At 39.7% G+C, this 19005-nt stretch overlaps 1 protein-coding gene across 3 annotated transcripts; it reads right to left on the reverse strand.

Moving 5' to 3' along the window:
* On the reverse strand, positions 1-19004 carry rbm17 (RNA binding motif protein 17). Of its 3 annotated transcripts, none has more exons than XM_084909885.1 (13): positions 18898-19004; positions 18346-18493; positions 16720-16836; positions 13713-13879; positions 13357-13469; positions 13045-13095; positions 11599-11734; positions 11270-11421; positions 8863-8907; positions 4851-4927; positions 4544-4642; positions 4393-4465; positions 1-304 (listed from the first exon to the last, which is right to left on the reverse strand). In XM_084909885.1, exons 2-13 carry the CDS (start codon positions 18466-18468, stop codon positions 201-203), a joined length of 1257 nt encoding a protein of 418 aa, XP_084766011.1. In that variant the 5' UTR covers positions 18469-18493; positions 18898-19004; the 3' UTR covers positions 1-200. The 3 variants fall into 3 exon arrangements, with proteins under 3 accessions (XP_084766011.1, XP_084766010.1, XP_084766012.1); XM_084909884.1 differs by having other exon boundaries at positions 18346-18563; positions 18898-18970; XM_084909886.1 differs by lacking the exons at positions 8863-8907; positions 18898-19004 and having other exon boundaries at positions 18346-18891.
* Between the last annotated feature and the right edge of the window lies 1 nt (position 19005).

Raw genomic sequence — 19005 nt, forward strand, 5'->3', positions numbered from 1 at the left:
TCAATGTTGTTTATATCCTTTATTCTTTTTACATAAAGGTTTTTTTTTTTTTTTTCAACACAGGACAAACAAGCCAATATACTACAGACATGTATCACTACACAGACTGCTGTTCAGGAAATATAAAAAAGGTTTATGTACATGTGGGGAGATGATGTGAGCTCCTTGTGTGGTGGTTCTTGTAGTTTCCCAGGGTGAATTCAAACCTGCTCGCCGAGGTCCAAAACCCGAAACTTGTCTAGATTGTAGAAGCAGGCCTTGACAACTCGCCCACCGAAATATCGTCCGTTCAGATCCACAACAGCTGCAAAAGAGAGGAACGATTAATGTCAGAACCTGGGAAAACAAAGTAGAGTCATATGCAAAAAGAACAAAATCCACCACATTTTGGGACATTATGTTTCAGTCCACCTGACACTGGCAGGTTGCACCTTGCATCATCCAGGAACTCATTGATGCTTCCGAGCTAGGAGGAACTCCCCCAAGGACACCCATGATCTCATTAGGAGCATGTTGTGATATCAGTAATGCATTCATGCATGTGGGGCTTACGGAGTACCATTTTGAGTTGCTGCAATGAAATTTCAGCCCTATGGACCAACCTCCTTCATTTTCACATACAAATGTTGATCTTTTTCCATCTCCATGAAAAAAACGTGGCATCTTTTCACTCCTAACAATTTACCCAAACCACATCAGTATAGATACCCAACACAACTCAGCTCCATGCTGATTTTTTTTTTAACAATATGGCTGTTAAAAAGTTGTACAGTTGAGGCTGCACCCTATTCTGATATTTACTGGGTAAGCATGTGGCCTTCAATTAAAAACACTGATCAAAACAGGCCCATCAAAAGACATCAGAACACAGATGCTGTGGAGTATCTGGCACAAATCTGGAAACATTGTGCTTCTTTGAAGCAGATCCCTACTAACATGAGAATGCTGTATCACTTACGCACAGGAAGAACAAAACACAACAAACTAAAACAAAGTCACTATTGTCTCAATATGTTTTATGGTAGATTTATTCTCTGTGACCTCCAAAGATCAGTTCATCTCTCCTTTGTAAAAAATAAATTATTACACTGTTTATGAAAAACAGCCGACTCATGCTGGTAGTTCCCAGCAAACAACACTCAAGAAGAGAAAAAAAAGAAAACTTTTTTTGCCTCTCGTACTTCTGCATTCTAGGAAAATAGGAAATTTTATGTCAGGGTCATTTCCCAGGACCGTCTCCTAAAGATGAACCACTGAGGTAATGATCCTTTAAAAAGGACGCGTCTTATCCGACTGTGTGAGAGGACAGGATTCAGCATTAGTCACTGAGGCATGTGTGTCCCAAGCATGATAATGGATCTTGAAGGACGCCGGAGATCACTTCAGTTGGTAGACAGCTATAAAGCGTGTGCATATGCACAAAACAACGTGTGTTATGACTACAGCAGCTAAGGGGAACATCTTGATTTGTATGGAAACAGATGGTTAGTGTACAATTGTGCATCTTTTCAAAGATGAATTCAGACCATTTTTTAAACGTACTTTCTTCACAAGGGTTAAAGAGAGCAATTATTTTATGTTATGGGTGCGGTTAGGTTTGCAGATGATTTACAAAAGTTGTGCTGTTTTCTAAACGCAGGCGCACTCTGTTCATTTCAATGTGACACGCACAATCTGCCAAGAGCTGTGGGTAATTTACTAACAGGACAAGCATATCAATATAAATCAGTTGTACATGTGTACGTTCAGTGTAGGCCTACAGTGGCAGTCATGAGCTCGTTAGAATGGAAACGGGCTTTAGTAATTGCTTCGATGTTGACAGTACCACCATAACGGTTCTACGCTGAGAAAGAGACAGATAAACACCTATTGCCAAAGTGCATGCAGCTGAATTTGTGTAACCCATGACAAAAAAACCAGTCATGTGTTAGAGGATCACGAGATCATGGTGAAAACCATGTGCACCTTTTATGATCCTGAAATCAAAATGCTTTAATTTCAGTGTAATAAAACTTAAAAGACATTTTTTCCTTAACAAAGATTTATTAACATAAATGCATCAATCAGACCAACATCCATATCCAAGGCCTGAATATACTAAGGACAGGGTCCAAATTCAACATATTCATTCCCCCTGTTCTTGCCATTCGTCAGCTGTTTCGCTTTGAACCTCCGTGCAGGCTGTGAAATAGCCACAGAAGCCGCAGTTTACAGGAACCAGAAACTGAGAATTGAAGAATTGCAATAAGTTTTGCTGCCGCTGGCACTGCGTGACTCTTTTAGTTTCCAGGTCATTTCGGAGTTCACTAAACAAATTTAGAATTAGGTGGCTTTGTAATCCATCCATTTTTAAACACATCCTCATCTGGAATTCCACATAAATTAATAAGCGCACTTCTAGCGCACCCTTAATTTACTGCGATGTCTCCTCTACACAGCAATAACCGATGTGCAAAAAACTGTTATTAGATATACATCTTATGCATAGCAAAACTTAAATATTCCCCTCACTAAATTTTGTGCCCTGAGAAAGGAACTCAGAGAAACGCCTATGCAACAGGGCCAATTGCAAAAATCTGAGTTTCCACCTCTCATGTGCAATACTGTCACTGTGCTCTTTCTGTAAATGCCAAGCAGAAAGTGCTAAATGTCCAACAACAGATCTAAATTCATCATTATAAATCTTTACAACTTCTCAGTAAAATGACAAACTGTTCCTTTAACTATTGTCATTTACTATCTGTAATCTAATGAAGGTAATGAACAACTTTCTGTTTGAGGACAATGTGCAATCGCCAGGCTCTGTAACCTTTCCATCACCTCATACTCACGTCAGCAGTGAAGAGAACCGACAGGATTATTTAGCTGGTTTCTATGTAGCCATTAAACCTTTCAAAGAATAGCCGGGAAAATTTAACCTCAAACTTTATCTTCTTGGGTATTATTGCATTCCTTCAAGCGTGGACACTACTGTGATGTACTGTTGTGTTGCCACTGCTTAAATAACAAAAAAACAAAACACAAAAAAACTAACAACAACAACAACAACTCTGCATGTCTGATTAGTAGTGTTCTAGCAGAATACAGTATGTTTCAGTATTTGAGAGGCTTTAGCTGACAGTCTGACCTTGGAATCCTGTCACCCAAAACTGCTTCTTACTACTTCTGAGTCACTGTCACGCTCACCCTGTCTCAACACTGAAGACAGCATCGATCGCTTTAATGGGGAAGTTGGCGTTTGCTTTTTGTGCACATTCGAGATGAGCGATAAAAATCACAGAGAGCGGTCAAGATCAGAACAGGGCTTAAAGGGAGCCATCAAAGGGTGTTTCACAACTGCGCTGTTTGGTCTGTTTAAATCAAATGTAGACAGATTGCAGTCAGATTGGCAACATGCTTGATGTCTCAATTGGTGGATTCAAGTCTTAGTTGCACATGATGACCAGAGGTGCACAAAGATGCAACCTTGGAGGGGAGATAAAAATGTGGATGTTATGGGCAGACTGGTATATCTTAACTGCACTTTGAACAACTCCAGCCACATCCAAAGCAACTACAAATGGAATTCATGAGCTAAATCACCTCTACTAGAAGAAACTAACTTAAATGAACCAGGTGCTAGATGCTACACTCGCCGTTCTCTTCCCTGTAGGGGAATCATAGCTAACATGAGGATAAACATGGCCCATTTTCACACAGTGACAGAAGAAAATCAGGTTTAACTGGGTTCCAGCATATTATTTACAGCTACCCTGACGGACACTAAATACAACAATCATCTCCGGCCTATGAGTGCGAGAACATGCCCTCAGACTTCACTTTCCGGATGTTTCGTCATCACCTCCAGAAACAGATCACTTAGTGTGAGACTTTTAATTTGATTCTTTATGACAGGTTTTAGTGTCGTTCTTTGAGAACCTGCCCTGCTTTCTGAGAGCTGTGATATAAGCGCGGTTCTGCCGGTGCCACAGGGAGACGCCTGGGTTGCTGGGTTACAAATGATGTAACACCGCAGGGAATGGGAGTCTCACCTTGTTTCTGATCTGGGCCAACTCATTTAGAATGGGACACATTTTCACCCACATTATTAGAGCAGTTATGCAATGATTCCTCCCCCCCCCCAAAAAAAAAAGAGAAAGAAAAAGGAAAAGTGCGATGCTGTTACATGAAGTAATTTAGGAAACAGTCGCCTACATATGCAGACTGAAAACCATTGTTTAAATGAGAATGGAAATGTGTGAGGCAACCACTTTCATTATGAACAAGTGCACAGCGAGGAAGTTCCTCAAGCTCCTGTGACACTTGAAGGCAACATGGTCTGATGCAAATGCCCGATATTTCATGAGTTGAGGCCTATTCCAGGGATGGCACTTAAAAGAAGTGAATACTGACCTTTGATGGCCGACTCCACCCTCTCAAACTCCAGAAATATTCTGACGGCTTCATCATCTGGCACCTCTGCAATCTGACAGTGGAAAGAATCTTCACGCTTCTGTTTTGATGACTTTAGGTAAATCGAGTTTTATAAATCACGTCATCTCACCTCAAAAATGACACATTTAACTACTTTGCCGTATTTCTCGCATTCCTCTTTCGTCTCTCCCTCCAAGTCCTCGTCCACCTCTCCTCGCCCCACCATGTTCTACAAAGGGAAACAAAACATGTAACCAAGCTGCACGGGACATCAGACTAGTCATAATCTCATATTAAAACTGCAGTCCTTCCATCACCCCAGTGTTCTGTGTTGAAATAATAACATGTGCCACTTATAACCCACTGATCATGTTTCTAATACTATAGTAGCCAAACCTAGAAAGGGGGAATTTAACAGCACACAGGGATACACGTACCCTCAGCAGGACCACCTTGGTCGGGTTTTTCAGGATCTCAGTGAGCGGGTTCGCGTCAGACTTCTTGGAGGAGTCAGCTGATTGGAAGAAAACAGAGGTGATCATAATTTTTTCCTTATCATCAGAATATTTACAGGCAGCAGGTATGCTGGATGGAGCAACAGAAGGTGTCGGACGATAAGTGGATTTGTGCAGGACTGTTCAAAACTTGGGAGCTTGATTCAACACAGATGATAAATGAAACAATTCAGCAGTTTGTTTTGCGTCAGCTGGTCTGATATCTACTTCGTCTGACATCCAGTTGGCTTTTACTGTGCTGCTGAGAAACCACTCTGGGTCATTCTGGGTCATTCAAGTAATAAAACTTAAGATTTCTGGAAAGTGGCCAAGTTGCCAGTCTCACTCAAATACTGAAATGTATAAAACAAAACAGAGCTGAAGTTTTTCTGCTCATCTTTATATTTTTCCGTTTAGATATTAAGTTAAACAACAAACAAACAAACAAACAAAAAAAAGAATGCAATTTCCACACTATTTTTCCACATTTTGGAAATCTAAATGACGATCTGACAAGAGTATTGATATTACTAATTAATAATAATAAGGGGTTAAAGGGTGTGCTTAAGCTGTTAGCACATTTGAGAATATAAGAGATTATCAGAGTAGCTATGTTCTTATTTGACACTCATTTAACTGGACAATAAACAACACTGATAACAGAGCTCAAGTTATTCAACAGGCATACAGAAAAGGTAAACATGGATGGAGCGATATCCAATTGTGCCCTCTAGTGGTTAAACAGAAACACTGACATGTTTAATGACAGGGAGGAGTCGGCCTCTTATTACAAATTGGCTATTTCATTTTTAATCTATGCTTGCTATATATGGCTATAAGCAATAAATTGCAAAAAAAAAAACAAAACTCATGTATACGAATTGATGTCAATTGGTTTTTGTTTTTTTTTAATTTGTCAGAATTTTCCATAAATGCCCCAATATTTTTTTAAAAAAAGAAAAAAAGGCGGGAATTTTATGGCAATTATGTGAATGTGCAGGCTTTACTGGGTTAAGTCATAATGGAATACATTGCAGATTTGACTTGTCAAATGATTGTCCAGGGGTTAGGAGAACAGGTCAAAGAGTGAAAACTGCACAGAAGCCAAACATTTGATGAAAAGCTGTTGAGAGGGGAAAATAAGGGAGACTTGAAGCTTGTTTGCGTTGGCAGCAAAGAGCATGCTGTACAGGCAAAACTCTGCACCCTGCTATAAGAAGCACAGACCAAATTCAAAGCAGGGAAGACTTAACCTCCTAAGACCTGAACCCTTCCACGGCATGCATTTTTAATTTCTCTTTGATATTTGGGCTGATTGGGGCCCGATGAATGTAAAAAACAAAGAATTGCCAGATTTTTTTTTTTTTTTTTTTACCTGATTTTTGTCTTTAAGAAAAATAAGAGCCACATATGAGGATATTCGTTTAAAATTTTGATAGAACAGTAGAAGTATAATGTCCTTGTAAGTGGATATCAGGCACTTGTAGAGCAAAATTGAGTATTTTGGTCTAAATAACCCAAAATGTGATGTCCACATATGTGGACGCCAGGTCCTAGGAGGTTAAAATAAATTTTCAAATTGAGGCCGGGTTGCAGCTTCAGCCTGGGCGGCATCACAGCATTATAGCACAGCAGAGCATTTGTGTTGCAGATTGCAGTACATAACCAGACTACAGTATTGTTTGATCGAATCGCATTTTCAAAAGTTACAAAAAGGTGATAGAGGCCAAATTGATAAATAGAAGATAATTAGGGGACTCATAGTACGTTTATAAACGGCATAATGTATTGCCATGCATACATGATTTTTAAGTCAACCAGCTGTGGAATCTACTACAACACTCAGTATCCAGACAGTGTCTACCGCAGATTACGTGAATAATGAAAAACTGGTATGGAAGACGATAGAGTAAAAGAGGATTTTATAACTTAATTTTTTATGACATTGGCTTATTTACATTAGCCTTATGGTTTACCTACAGTAGCACCTGGCAAAAATAACAAGCTGGAAAGAAAGTGCTTTAGTAGACTGGAGGAATTCACATGGCTTGAAAGCCCTTAGCATAAAAGTTCAATTATACACTTATTTATCCAACATTAAAGTTTTGATATAGACCCTAAATACAGTAAACTTCACTTCAGATGTACATGGAAATATGAATATTCAAGATATGATAAATTAGATACTAATGTCATTAAATTAAAATAATAAGATCCTTTTGAAGGTGTTACAGGTGCACAAACTCAATCACTTTTTGCCCACTGGTAGGTGGCTGCCAGGCAACATAATAATATTCCCATTATCTGATATAGACAAGAAGCTTCAGGGGACTAAGATATGAGCCAAGTTTGGGTTATTCAACTCCTGATTATCAGATCGAGTTTGTAAGCAAACAAACAGACAGAGATTTGGTGTTATATACTGTTGATGCTGTATCGAGGTTGTCATATTATAGTGCACTGCATAATGACGCCACCAGAGGGCAGTTTCTACATGTGAAACACTGAGTGGAGCTAAGTGAGCTGTGAGCAGGGTCTTAGAGTGCAACCAAAACTCCTGCTGATAAAAGTGGATAAAATGGATAAAGCTGTGTGCAGTAGGGCTGCACGATTTTGCATAAAATGAGAATCACGATTTTTTTTGCTTAGAATTGAGATCACGATTCTCTCATGATTTTCTTTTCCAATATAAATATTTATTGCACTTATTAGCTGCACATCAACTTCGTAACAGTTGAGACTGAACATAAAAACCATAAATGTCTCACATTTTGTCTTTGCCGCAAAACGTTGTACTGCTTGTAATTCCGTCTCCACCGTTGCTCGACGCTGCGTGTATAGAGCAGGTAGTGCAACATTTGAAAAATAGTTGCGGGACGGCACTGTGTAGCGTTTGTCTAGGGTGTTGATCATTCTCCTAAATCCCTTGTTTTGCTCAGTGTTGATGGGAGCCATATCTTTAGCCAGCCTCCGTAATTTCTTTGTGCCTGCAGGAGTTCGACGGATATGGGGAAGCGCTGTATAAGGTTCCCGTTATTGATGTTTGGGTGGTTGACCGGGACGGATTTTCTCCTGTCACTTTCTTGGCCTTTACAGCTTCATCATCTCTCATGTGCTCTCCGTTGTTTTTTCCCTGCCAGCTGGCTTCTGTATCACGTGGTATAAGGCTCCGCCCTTGTCATTTGTTTTCATGCAGATCATGTCCCGGATCAAAATGCGGTACAATCGTCATCTTTTTTTTCTTTTTTTAATCATTGTCATTTGGAAATGAGATCGCACATATGTATGAATTGAGATCGCGATTTTCTAACGATTAATTGTGCAGCCCTAGTGTGCAGTATTACCCTTGAGAACAGATACACACTTTATCTCCATTTAGCGCACTTTTAGCTACTGCCTGGTGTCAAATGTGGCTACAAACTCATATCAATAAGCTATGGAAGAATGTAGGTGTCCCAAAGTGCAAATGTCCTAATTAAACAGAAATTTAACCATTAAACTAATCATCTACTCTTGAAGTAAGAGAACACCAACTTAATATGATCAATGTTAGCAGTGGAAGCACTAGCAGCCTTCTTTCTTTGTAGGTCAAAGTCCACACGTCTATATTAAATGTGGTTATGCAAGGTTCCAATAAAGTAAGTTAGCTTTGAAATAATCCTCATCTACTTTACAAGCTTATAATACCCCCAGCTACCATATGTGATAAGTCAGGAAGGTACGAAGGTATCAATAACTGGATGTGTCCAAGCTGACAGCTGTTTTAACACAAATATGCTGCGTAGAGAACATGGATGCAGAGATTCATGCCAATACAATGAATCTGTGACACGCGCATAGAGTAACTGTGTGACAGTATGCATGTATATAAAAGTCATGCAAACACAAACTTTAAAGATGATCCGTGTGGCACATTCTGCAATATGAAAGGGAGAAAATGGGAGTGGAGGCCAACCTGCAGAGCCTGAAGTCTCAGTGGCACCTGATTGGCTGGAGCCTGCTGCTCACACACGCACGCGCACACACACACACAGAAACACACACACGCACACAAAAAATGAAAAGACATGCATGTAAAGGTCACTGTAAAACATCTAACTGATACTGAAATGGAATCTTGCTGTGGTCACACCCAAAACAAAAGTATGTGAAAACAGTGGACAGCTAAATATTGCACATGCTCACACAGACCAGGACAGGCTTGAGACAATACAGGCAAAAGCAGCTTTTCATGCAGCTGACAGATATAGAAAATCACGTTAAAGCAGACAGGGTGAAAAGGAACACAGAAAGGTGGGGTGGGGCATAAACATCAGAACACGAGCGGTAGGGCTGGGCGATGTGGATCTTGAGGGGCAGGCTGAGAGTAGTGTGCTACTGGAGCACAATGTGAAGAAATAAAAAAAAAAAAATTTTAAATCCAGTTGAGCTAATCTAGTTTAAAAGGGTCATAAAAGAGTATGTTATGAACAGAAGCCAATAAACCAAGACCAAAACTGTAAAATTGATGGAGACCTATATATGTATTTATTTATTTTAAATTATATGGCGCCAAATCACATCAACAGTCACTTCAAGCAGCTTGATATTGTAAGGCAGTGATACTCAAGGTTTGGCTGGGGACCCTGAGTGGGCTATGAAGGTACTGCAGGTGGCCCACAGCAATCACAGAAATTCAGTTTGAAGTTATAAACATTTACAGTTACATATTTATATAAAATGATTCATTTCTATAAAAAGGGAATTAAAACTGGTAATAGGAAGTGATTAGTTTGTGATATTACTCACTACTCTGACTATTTAGGGCAGAGTAGTGAGTAATGTTGCTCTTGCACTGGAACTTGGGGCCCAGTGGTAGGTGGGTCACACAGTGGCTCAGCACTTAGCATATGACTGCAATACGTTTTAGCCATTTAAAGCGAAAAAGCCTGTGTTGCTTATGTTTTTGTTTGGCTTTTTTAAACAGAATTTTTAGGAAATGAATTGCTTTCTCTTGTAACTTGACTTTTCTTTTAAGATTTGGCCCATGGCATTTTCTGGTATTTAAGTGGGCCGCAACCCTCTTGAATTTGAAATGACTGTTGTAAGGAAAAGACCCGACAATAACACAGAGAAAACGCAACAATCAGACGACCCCCTATTAGTAAGCACTTGGTAACAATGGGAAGGAAAAATTCCCCTTTAACAGGAAGAAACCTCTGGCACAACCAGGCTCAGGGTGGGGCAGCCATCTGCCGTGACCCCACAGCCACATCAGGCACACATGTGCCTGTCATAAATGCTGTTAGGAGTCTTACAAGCGCCTAACTGGCACGGTTGGATGGCACAAAGCTACAAGCACGAAGCCAAAGTTTTGGGTCCGACCTCTGGCTTTTCACTCCTGCATGTTTAGGGTTGAGACCCACACGCTGCATGCTTCAGGTAACACTGTCATTATAATAAACAGAGGTACAGTGAACTTAACATTGAGTAATGGAGGGAGAAGAATCCTTACTAGACACGTAAGGATGATTATTACAAGCAGCAGAAATCATTTTACAGTGAGCTGATGGGTTTGCAGTATTTCAGGGTTTTAGTTCTGTTTTTACTCAGATTGTTAATGTTCCCATGATGGACCACACACACACACACACACACACAAAAAAAAACCCAACTAAACTGTAATGTGCCTATTTACACAAGTGGCACAGAAACTTTATTAACACAGATACAGTCATGACCTGACTGCAAATGATGATTTGTGTTTTCCTACAAGGTCTTTTTGTACGTGCCAATTTACCCACGCTTAGTAAGTTCAAGTGTAAACTGACTCACTAAGTCAACTCTTGAAGCATCATGAAAGAAAACATTAGCTTATTGCTTCGCTTTCTAACCAGAGTCTCACTGGTAGGAAATGCTTCATTTCTTAACGAGGCTTTTACAGTGAAACATTTGCAGGAATTTGTATAAAAACCTAAACTGACAGTCTGACACATGATTACAAATTAATATACATTTCTTCATTTGTATATTTAGTTAAGAAGTAATGCCGTTTTTAACAAATGGCAGTCTTATGTTTAAAATAATGACAGTAGTTCAGCTGAGTGCAGTTTAGTTTTGGTTTTCACTGTGAGAGTGAGCATAGAATTCAAAGAAATGAGAGAGTGGGGGCAGGGGAGAGAGCCGTAAACATCTATATGACTGCACAAATATTTATGTGACACAATGATCAAATTATAACTCGATCAACCAACTTCTCTGATCTAACCTGCTAATGTACTGTTTAAAAACAAAACAAATACAAAGGCATCGCCCAGCCCTAAGCTAAAGACGGAAAGGACAAAAAAAAAAAAAAAAAAAAAAAGCACAAAGGTCGCTCTTACGTTTTTCTGCTGCGTCACCTATGATGATCTTTCCACCTCTCTTGCTGGTCTTTTCCACGGACAGCGCCGTGCTGAGGCCTTGCTCGTGCTTCCCGAGGCCCTGGCCTTCTTTGAAGCCATATTTCTGCATAATCTTATGGGCCACTGTGCCTCTGCAGGTGAAGGAGAATTAATGTTAATGCATAACATGAAACATTCAGCTATACAGTACATGTAAACATGATATACAACTGATTAACTGTAGTATTTAACTTGAAGTACTTTTTATTCAAGCAGAAATAAATGAAGTAACTATATGAATCTACTTGTTGTGTAATATAAGCACCCACCCCATGTTAGCAAGGAAGGAGCTGGTCGGTCCAGGTGGTGAGCGGGGCCGGTCTGAGTCTTCATACATAGGTGGAGGGATGGCCGCCTTTGAGCCTCTGGCAGGACGGCCCTCGTCTTCATAGGAAAATGAAGAGCCTGAGATCCCACACACAAACAGAAAATGGCTGATGATTTATAATGCAGTAACAAAGGGCTCAACTGCAATGTCAACATGCATTCAAAGTAAACTTTAGGCATATAAAGGTGACCTATTATGGTCATTTGAAGCTCCACATCTTTATTTGGAACTGCATGATTCACAGTTAGATGGGGGTTGGTAAATACAGCTATATTCATCCTCTGTCTGAAACCATGTTTTAGTTCCTCTTCCTTTAACTTTAACACCACCATCATTCCATTTCCTCGACAGGCTGCCTGTAGTAACCTGAGACAAACATACACGATATTGCCAAAGGCATTCAGTTAACAACCGCTGACCCCGCTCTCTGATTTTACATGACCTGCTGCTTCATGTCTGAGTTGTTGTCATTTTCAATCGTTTCTACTTTGTTATAATACTACTAACAGATGACTGTGGAAGATTTAGCAATAAAGAAATTTCATGACTAGACTTGTTGCTATCCTATCACAGTACCACACTGGAATTCACTAAGCTCCTGAGAGCAATCCATTCATCCACAAACATTTGTAGAAGCAGTCTGAATGCCTACGTGCTTGATTTTATCCACTTTGGCCGTGAGTGAGTGGGTGAGGAAGCACTTTTGGAAATACAGTATGTGATATCCACTCTTACTGCCATTATATGGTGCAAGGAGCAGAAAGAAATGACTAGAATTGAGCATTCAGAAGTCTGAAAGCTAAACTTTTGTACTGTGTTAAAGTTAAAAAACTTAAAATGCAGTGTGGCAGTACACACTGGCTGCCTTGTGTCCCATTCTCTGTCGAGATGATCCCACACTGCTTCAATAAGGTTGAGGTTTAGGCTTTGAGGAGGCCAATTAATGAGTGATAGTGTTCCAGCATATCCAGGTGTGCCTTTATCTATCCAGTAAAAACATACCTTTATCTACCAATGCGTGTAAACACACTATTAATGTGTGCTATCATGCTGAAAAACAAAGCCACTCCCAATCAGATACTTCTCAGATGGTATTGCATGGTGGAGCAAAGCTCAAACCTGACAATCCTGACTTTACCAGCCCATCGGTTTTCACAAGATCCCAAAATCTGTGTGTCATATTCTGTGTCCATGACACAGAAAGAAAATTCAGATATATTTTAAATGAAATTCTACTAAAAATATTCAAGCTCATAAGCCCCATTTTTCCCTAAAAATCCAAACCCTGCAGGAGAAAAAAACCCTACAGTTTATCTTCATTATTCTGCAGTGAGCCAGTTGTATGCTGCTACTAAGATAAATATCCCCTCAGACTTATCAGACTTACCATCTCTGTCCACAAGGGAAGATGGAGGGGCAATGGCTGCTCCACCCATGCCTGAAACAGAGACAAAAACAGATCAAACAATCAGGCAAGTGGATTTTACTTTGTTTTACTTTCAAAATAACTTCAGTGATCAATTTATGATAAGAAAACAAAGACAAGTAATCTCTGGGAGGGGCACAAACCATCTAGGGTGTCAACTGATTTGAAATCACGAGACGCTAAATGTCCAAACAATGTGGATAAGGATCAGATCACAGATTATTTTACTTGCAAATCAGAGTCAAAACATCATTCGGTGTTTCAAGAACTCACTTCTTTTCCTCCTCTCCTTTTCGTACTCCTCCTCCTCATCCGAGTCTTCCTCTGCTGCCGGGAAACGAGAGAAACCACTGGGAGCTCCACTTTCGTGTCTGTCTTTCCTTTTCCTGCAAACACAACGCCCACATTCAGGATTTAGTTGTCTGCTTCATTCAGTTCATTTCTAAATCAAAGTAAAGATCCTCCAAATTCCTGAAAACTAATAAATAAAAATCTCTTTTAATCATTTTAAATGTGGAAGAATAGAAAGCTTCAAGTATTTTATTTCATCTAGTTTGTCAATCTTTAGCTTGTATAATACATCACCTACTGAGGAGAATTTAAAACAAAAGAAAAGAAAACAGCCATACTTTTCCCTCTCTTCAATTTCCTTCTGCCGCTCCTGCTCCCTCTGTCGCTGCCGTTCTTCTCTGTGACGCTTCACCACCTTCTCGTAGTCATTGGGGAACATGGGGTCATACTCGTCTGCTAAGGGGATCAGCACATCGCTAGCAGAGAAGGCACTGGGGACTGCATCCTAAAGCAAGAGCCAGCAAGCATGAGAACAAATGCAACATATGAGTGAGATAAATGAGTTCCTTGACAATTTTTACACTGGACAGTTATATTTTCCCTCTGCATCTTTAACAAAGATCCAACTGAATTAAATTTTAAAAAATTAAAAATTAAAAACAGCAAAATACAGACAACATGAAAGAACTGGTTGACAACATTACGCTATAGAATACTATATGTAATACTAAAGATAAAGCTGGATTTATGGCACACAAGGGGTGGATGAAAGCAAGGGAAATGTGGTGATGTGATTCTTCAATTGTCTTTATACCTGCAAAGCAAAGAGCAGTTGTTCTTAACTAAAGAAATAAAACTTATTTCATTCCACCTTGCTCATCTCTACTGCAGCGCTGCCTCACTGTCACCCAGAAAGGAGTGGCTGCAGCTCCACATACACTCATCACTGAACCATGACGACAGCCGTGTAAATCTGTTTCTTCCTGTCTCATGTAGAAACTGAGAATAAGCTTGAATTTAGTATCTGACCAGTGTCCAATAAAGAAGCAGTGGCTGCTGCTTATCAAACAAATCAGCAGATGTATTTTAAAAACAGCATTCAGTCTCGATTTGAATTTGGCTGTGCAACCTCTCAACGTATATTTAATTTTTTCAAGTTTTAAAAAAAACATGACATCTTTAAGCCACCGGAAAATAGTAGGATACTTAACAGACTTCCAATGCAACAATATTAGACGTCTCGCTAATAGGGATTTGAAGGCTATAATATCCTTTTGTGTGGAATCAAGTGTAAGTGAGCGAACAGGAATCCCAAATACAGCAATCAGAGGACAAGGATGAAGAGTTACCCCCAGAACAGTTGACATAATAGCAAAATACCCTGTCCAGAAACCTTGTAGCTCAGGACACAGTAAAAAACATGTGGCTAAGGTGACAAGGAGAACCATGGCATTTATCACATTTATTTTCCACTTCTGGATACAATTCAGAAAGTCTAGACTTAGAGAAATGCACCCTGTGTATGACCTTAAATTGAATAAGTCCATGACGAGCACAGGAGGTGGAAGATCGTACCCTCGCTATAGCCTGTTCCCAAGACTCCTCATGTATTCGAATTCCTAGTTCTCCTTCCCATGTACACTTAAGCTTAACATTAGAGTGGTTACTAAAAGACAGAATAGCATCATAGAGTTTCGAAATGGTTCCTCTGTGATGAGGAATAAATGATAACGTAGTTTCCCACTGCTGTTCTGGAGGTAAAGAGGGCAAATTTGGGAAACACTTGGCAACAAAATTTCGAATTTGAAAATAGCAAAACAAATGGGTAATAGGGAGATTATAACGAGAAGACAAGTTGGGAAAACTATCGAAAACACCATCCACATATAAATGTTTGAACTGTTTTATACCCTTGTCACACCACACTGAGAATGTCGAGTCCAAAAGTGAAGGGGGAAACAAATGGTTGTCGCTTAGAGGACCCGAGGAAGACGGCATTACAAAATTAAAGTGACGGCTAAACTGAAACCAGATTTTGAGTGTGTTAAGAACCACCTGATTATCAGTGTACAGAGAGGGTTTTACGGGTAAAGAGGAATAGAGCAAAGCCGGTAAAGAAGAGCTCTTACATGATGATAGCTCCAATTTACACCACGAGGAACCAGAAGATTTTAGCCAGTAGCAAAGTTTATGGATGTGAGCGGCCCAGTAGTAGGCTAAAAAATTAGGTAATGCAAGTCCTCCACTAAATCTGCATCGCTGCAGCAAAGTTTTAGAGACCCTAGGTGGCTTCCCTCCCCAAATGAAAGAACCAATAATCTTGTCCAGTGAAACAAAAAAATGTTTCGGCAAAAATAAGGGAATTGACTGAAATAAAAATAAAAATTTTGGTAAGATGTTCATTTTAACAACATTAATCTTACCGATTAAAGAAAGGGGGAGATTACCCCATCTTTGAATATCAGATGTGATCCTTGATATAAGAGGAGACAAATTTGCTGCTTTAAGGCCAGCTAGAGAGCGAGTCACATTAATCCCTAAGTACTTAAACCCAGATGGACTGAGACGAAAGGGTAGATCGGACTGTTGAAGTTGACGTGCTGCCTTATTAACAGGAAAACACTCACTTTTCCCCAAATTTAATTTATAACCTGAAAACAAACTGAAGTTCTCCAGAATACTTAAAACAGCAGGGATGGAGCATGCAGGGTCAGTCATATATAATAACAAGTCATCCGCATACAATGATACTTTATGTGTAATTCCATTACGGATGATTCCCCTGAATACAGAAGAAGATCTCAATGTAATAGACAGAGGCTCGATGGCAATGGCAAAGAGTAAGGGAGACAAAGGACAACCTTGACGACAACCACGACCCAGCGCAAAATAATCAGAGTAAACATCATTAGTATGAACACTGGCTTTAGGGGACGAATAAAGAAGCTGAATCCAGGAAATAAATTTATCGCCAAAACCAAATTTCTCTAAAACTGCAAACAAGTACTCCCACTCCACCCTATCGAAAGCCTTTTCAGCATCTAAAGAAATCACAAGTTCAGGAAGTTCAGATAGACGCTTTGAGTAAATAACAGCCTTTGCTTTTAACATTCAGCCTGCAAGCCATGATCAGAGAGAATGTGAACACACAGCAACGTCAGACACGATCACCACCAGCTTTGTCGTTATAAAAGACCGGGTCTAACAGATATTTAAGACTCAAGTAATGCTGCATAAACAGCATAATTTGTCCAGGTGTTTTTCAATATTTCCATACTGACCAACCCAGTAACAGTTTAACACTGGTCTTGAGTACCCATCCATAACAAACACTGTGAGCCGTACCTTGAGGCCAGCCGCAACATGTGGAGGAGCGTCTGTGATCTGTCGCTCATCACTGGAACTTCCTCTCTTAAGATCAATGACAGGCGCCAAGACGGTGGTCTGCTTCATCCGCTGGGTCTACAGAAGAAAAAAAAAAAAAAAAAGCATAAACAAAACAACCAATTAACCTTGTTCTTCTTCTGATCAGTGACTGTAGAAATACATCAAACAGAAAACCATTTGCACCACACTGGCATGACAGACAGTTGCCGCGGATATATTGGCTGCACATCCCAAACATGCTCTACTGAATTGTAATCTGGTGACTGCAGAGACCATTCGAGCACAGGGATCTCATTATCACATTCAAGACTCCAGTCTGGGATTATCTGAGCTTTGTGACATGGGATGCTATCTGCAGGAAGCAGCCATCAGAATATGGGCACACAGTGGTCATGATTGGATGGACATGGTCAGCAACAATACTCAGAAAGGAAGTAGCATTTAAAAAATAAATAAAAAATAAAAACTCTGTCTGTATAAACAAGCCCAAATTATGGCAAGAAAACTGCTGTATATAGACAAGTTCATTCAGAGATGCTTTTCGGCATACTCATTTTTAGTTTACTCATAGTGGTTATTTGAGTTAATGTTGCCCAGGGCTGCAATGATTCATCAAGTAAATCAAATATTTCAATTTAAAAAAAGTTTTTGACACAAATTTTTTGCTTTGATGCTTCATTTAACATACGACTCTGTAGCGTGCCATTATCACCATGGAAATGCGAGCATTTCACCCACATTTACATGTAAAAACAGACCTACAATAGAAGCTTATTTAGGAGCAGCATGTAAATAATAGGTTTGACCAAATTAAGTCCACACAGCCTCCAGTTTTCAACAAAAGCACTGATAACACAACAGCAGCAGTGATGATGACGCTGGTTTAAGATGGAGCCATATTCTTTTTACACATACACAGATTGCAAAGAGCAAAAAGGCAGAGCTGTTACCGAGACGGTAAGCTCAGGCTAAGTGAAAGAAAACTTGTTTCAGGCGTCCAAAACATCAGCGTGCTTCCTGTGATCAACATTAAAACCTTTACTGGGAAAAAGTGAGTGGGAGTCCTTCATCAAAGCACCTGATCAACAAACTCCAAAGTGATGAAAAGTGAGCTTTGTAGCTGCTCCATCCACGGCTATTTGTTTATTTAAAAAAAAAAAAAAAAGTCCTGTAAAGCTGCAGAAGTTTTATTAAAATCTGCAGAACTATTAACTTAGTCTGATACTGTGTTTAAATCATACAGCTTAATGAAGGCTGACGGCAACCGCTCAGTTTTACATAGAAGGGAAGAATGAGGCAAACACCGGTGAGTCTAGACTGGGATGTACTAGACCAGATTTAATTCAAAACTTTCATAACATTTTTCAGACCAAATGTAAAATAATATAAAATATTTTGTTAATTAAATTACATTAATATTTAACAATATAAAAATAAGAGCTTTTTTCACAAGCTAATAAAAATGTACACATGTACACACATAAGCACTAGTATCATCACTTCTGACCATCTTATAAACAAAAGTGTACGTTAAGCTTGATTGAATGACAGCCCACTATAATACATGTGTAGTACTGCACGCACCTTGGCCTGTGTCAGAGCCGCCTTCTTCACCTTCAGCTGGGACTGTAGTAGCTTGAAGTTCTTGGACCAGCCTTCGGTCTTAGTGTCACTGGCACCCACACCGAGGTCATCATAGAGCGACATTGCTGTCCGTCAGTGCTCCTGTTGCCTTCGGACACACAAACACGTTTCACTTCTCAATATTTATGGAGCCTACGGTATCATCATTCAGTCCTTCACTGCTTGGAAAAGCAAAAAAATAAAATCGGTTATAACGTGCAACAGCTAAATCACAAATCTCCGCTATAACCTTTTGTGATTCGGTCGTTTGTCGCTGATACTGAAGCAAATTTCCCAGGAGAAACTGGGAAACGTTAGCTAGCTAACGAAAGCTAAGGCTAGTGTTGCTAATGTCTGCTCCTTATGAAATGTGTCAAGAAAAGACCCAACATTCGTTCCACTGTCTCTATACCTACCACTATTATATAGAATTTAAAATAAAATAAATTACAAGTCAGTTCATATTAATCTACTTTTTTTCTTTAAAAAGGCTAACCAGCGCATTTGATATACCTCCTCACTGCTTGTAACGGAAGCCTGAGCGCAAAAACAAAAACCAAGAGCCAACATTTGCCGGCATTTTACGCTTTTGCGCCATCTGGCGCCCGGATGACTCATTTG

This window comes from Perissodus microlepis, chromosome 17 (genome assembly GCF_051167445.1).
Source record: "Perissodus microlepis isolate ML-2025 ecotype Zambia chromosome 17, ASM5116744v1, whole genome shotgun sequence".
In the NCBI taxonomy this organism is placed as follows: domain Eukaryota; kingdom Metazoa; phylum Chordata; class Actinopteri; order Cichliformes; family Cichlidae; genus Perissodus; species Perissodus microlepis.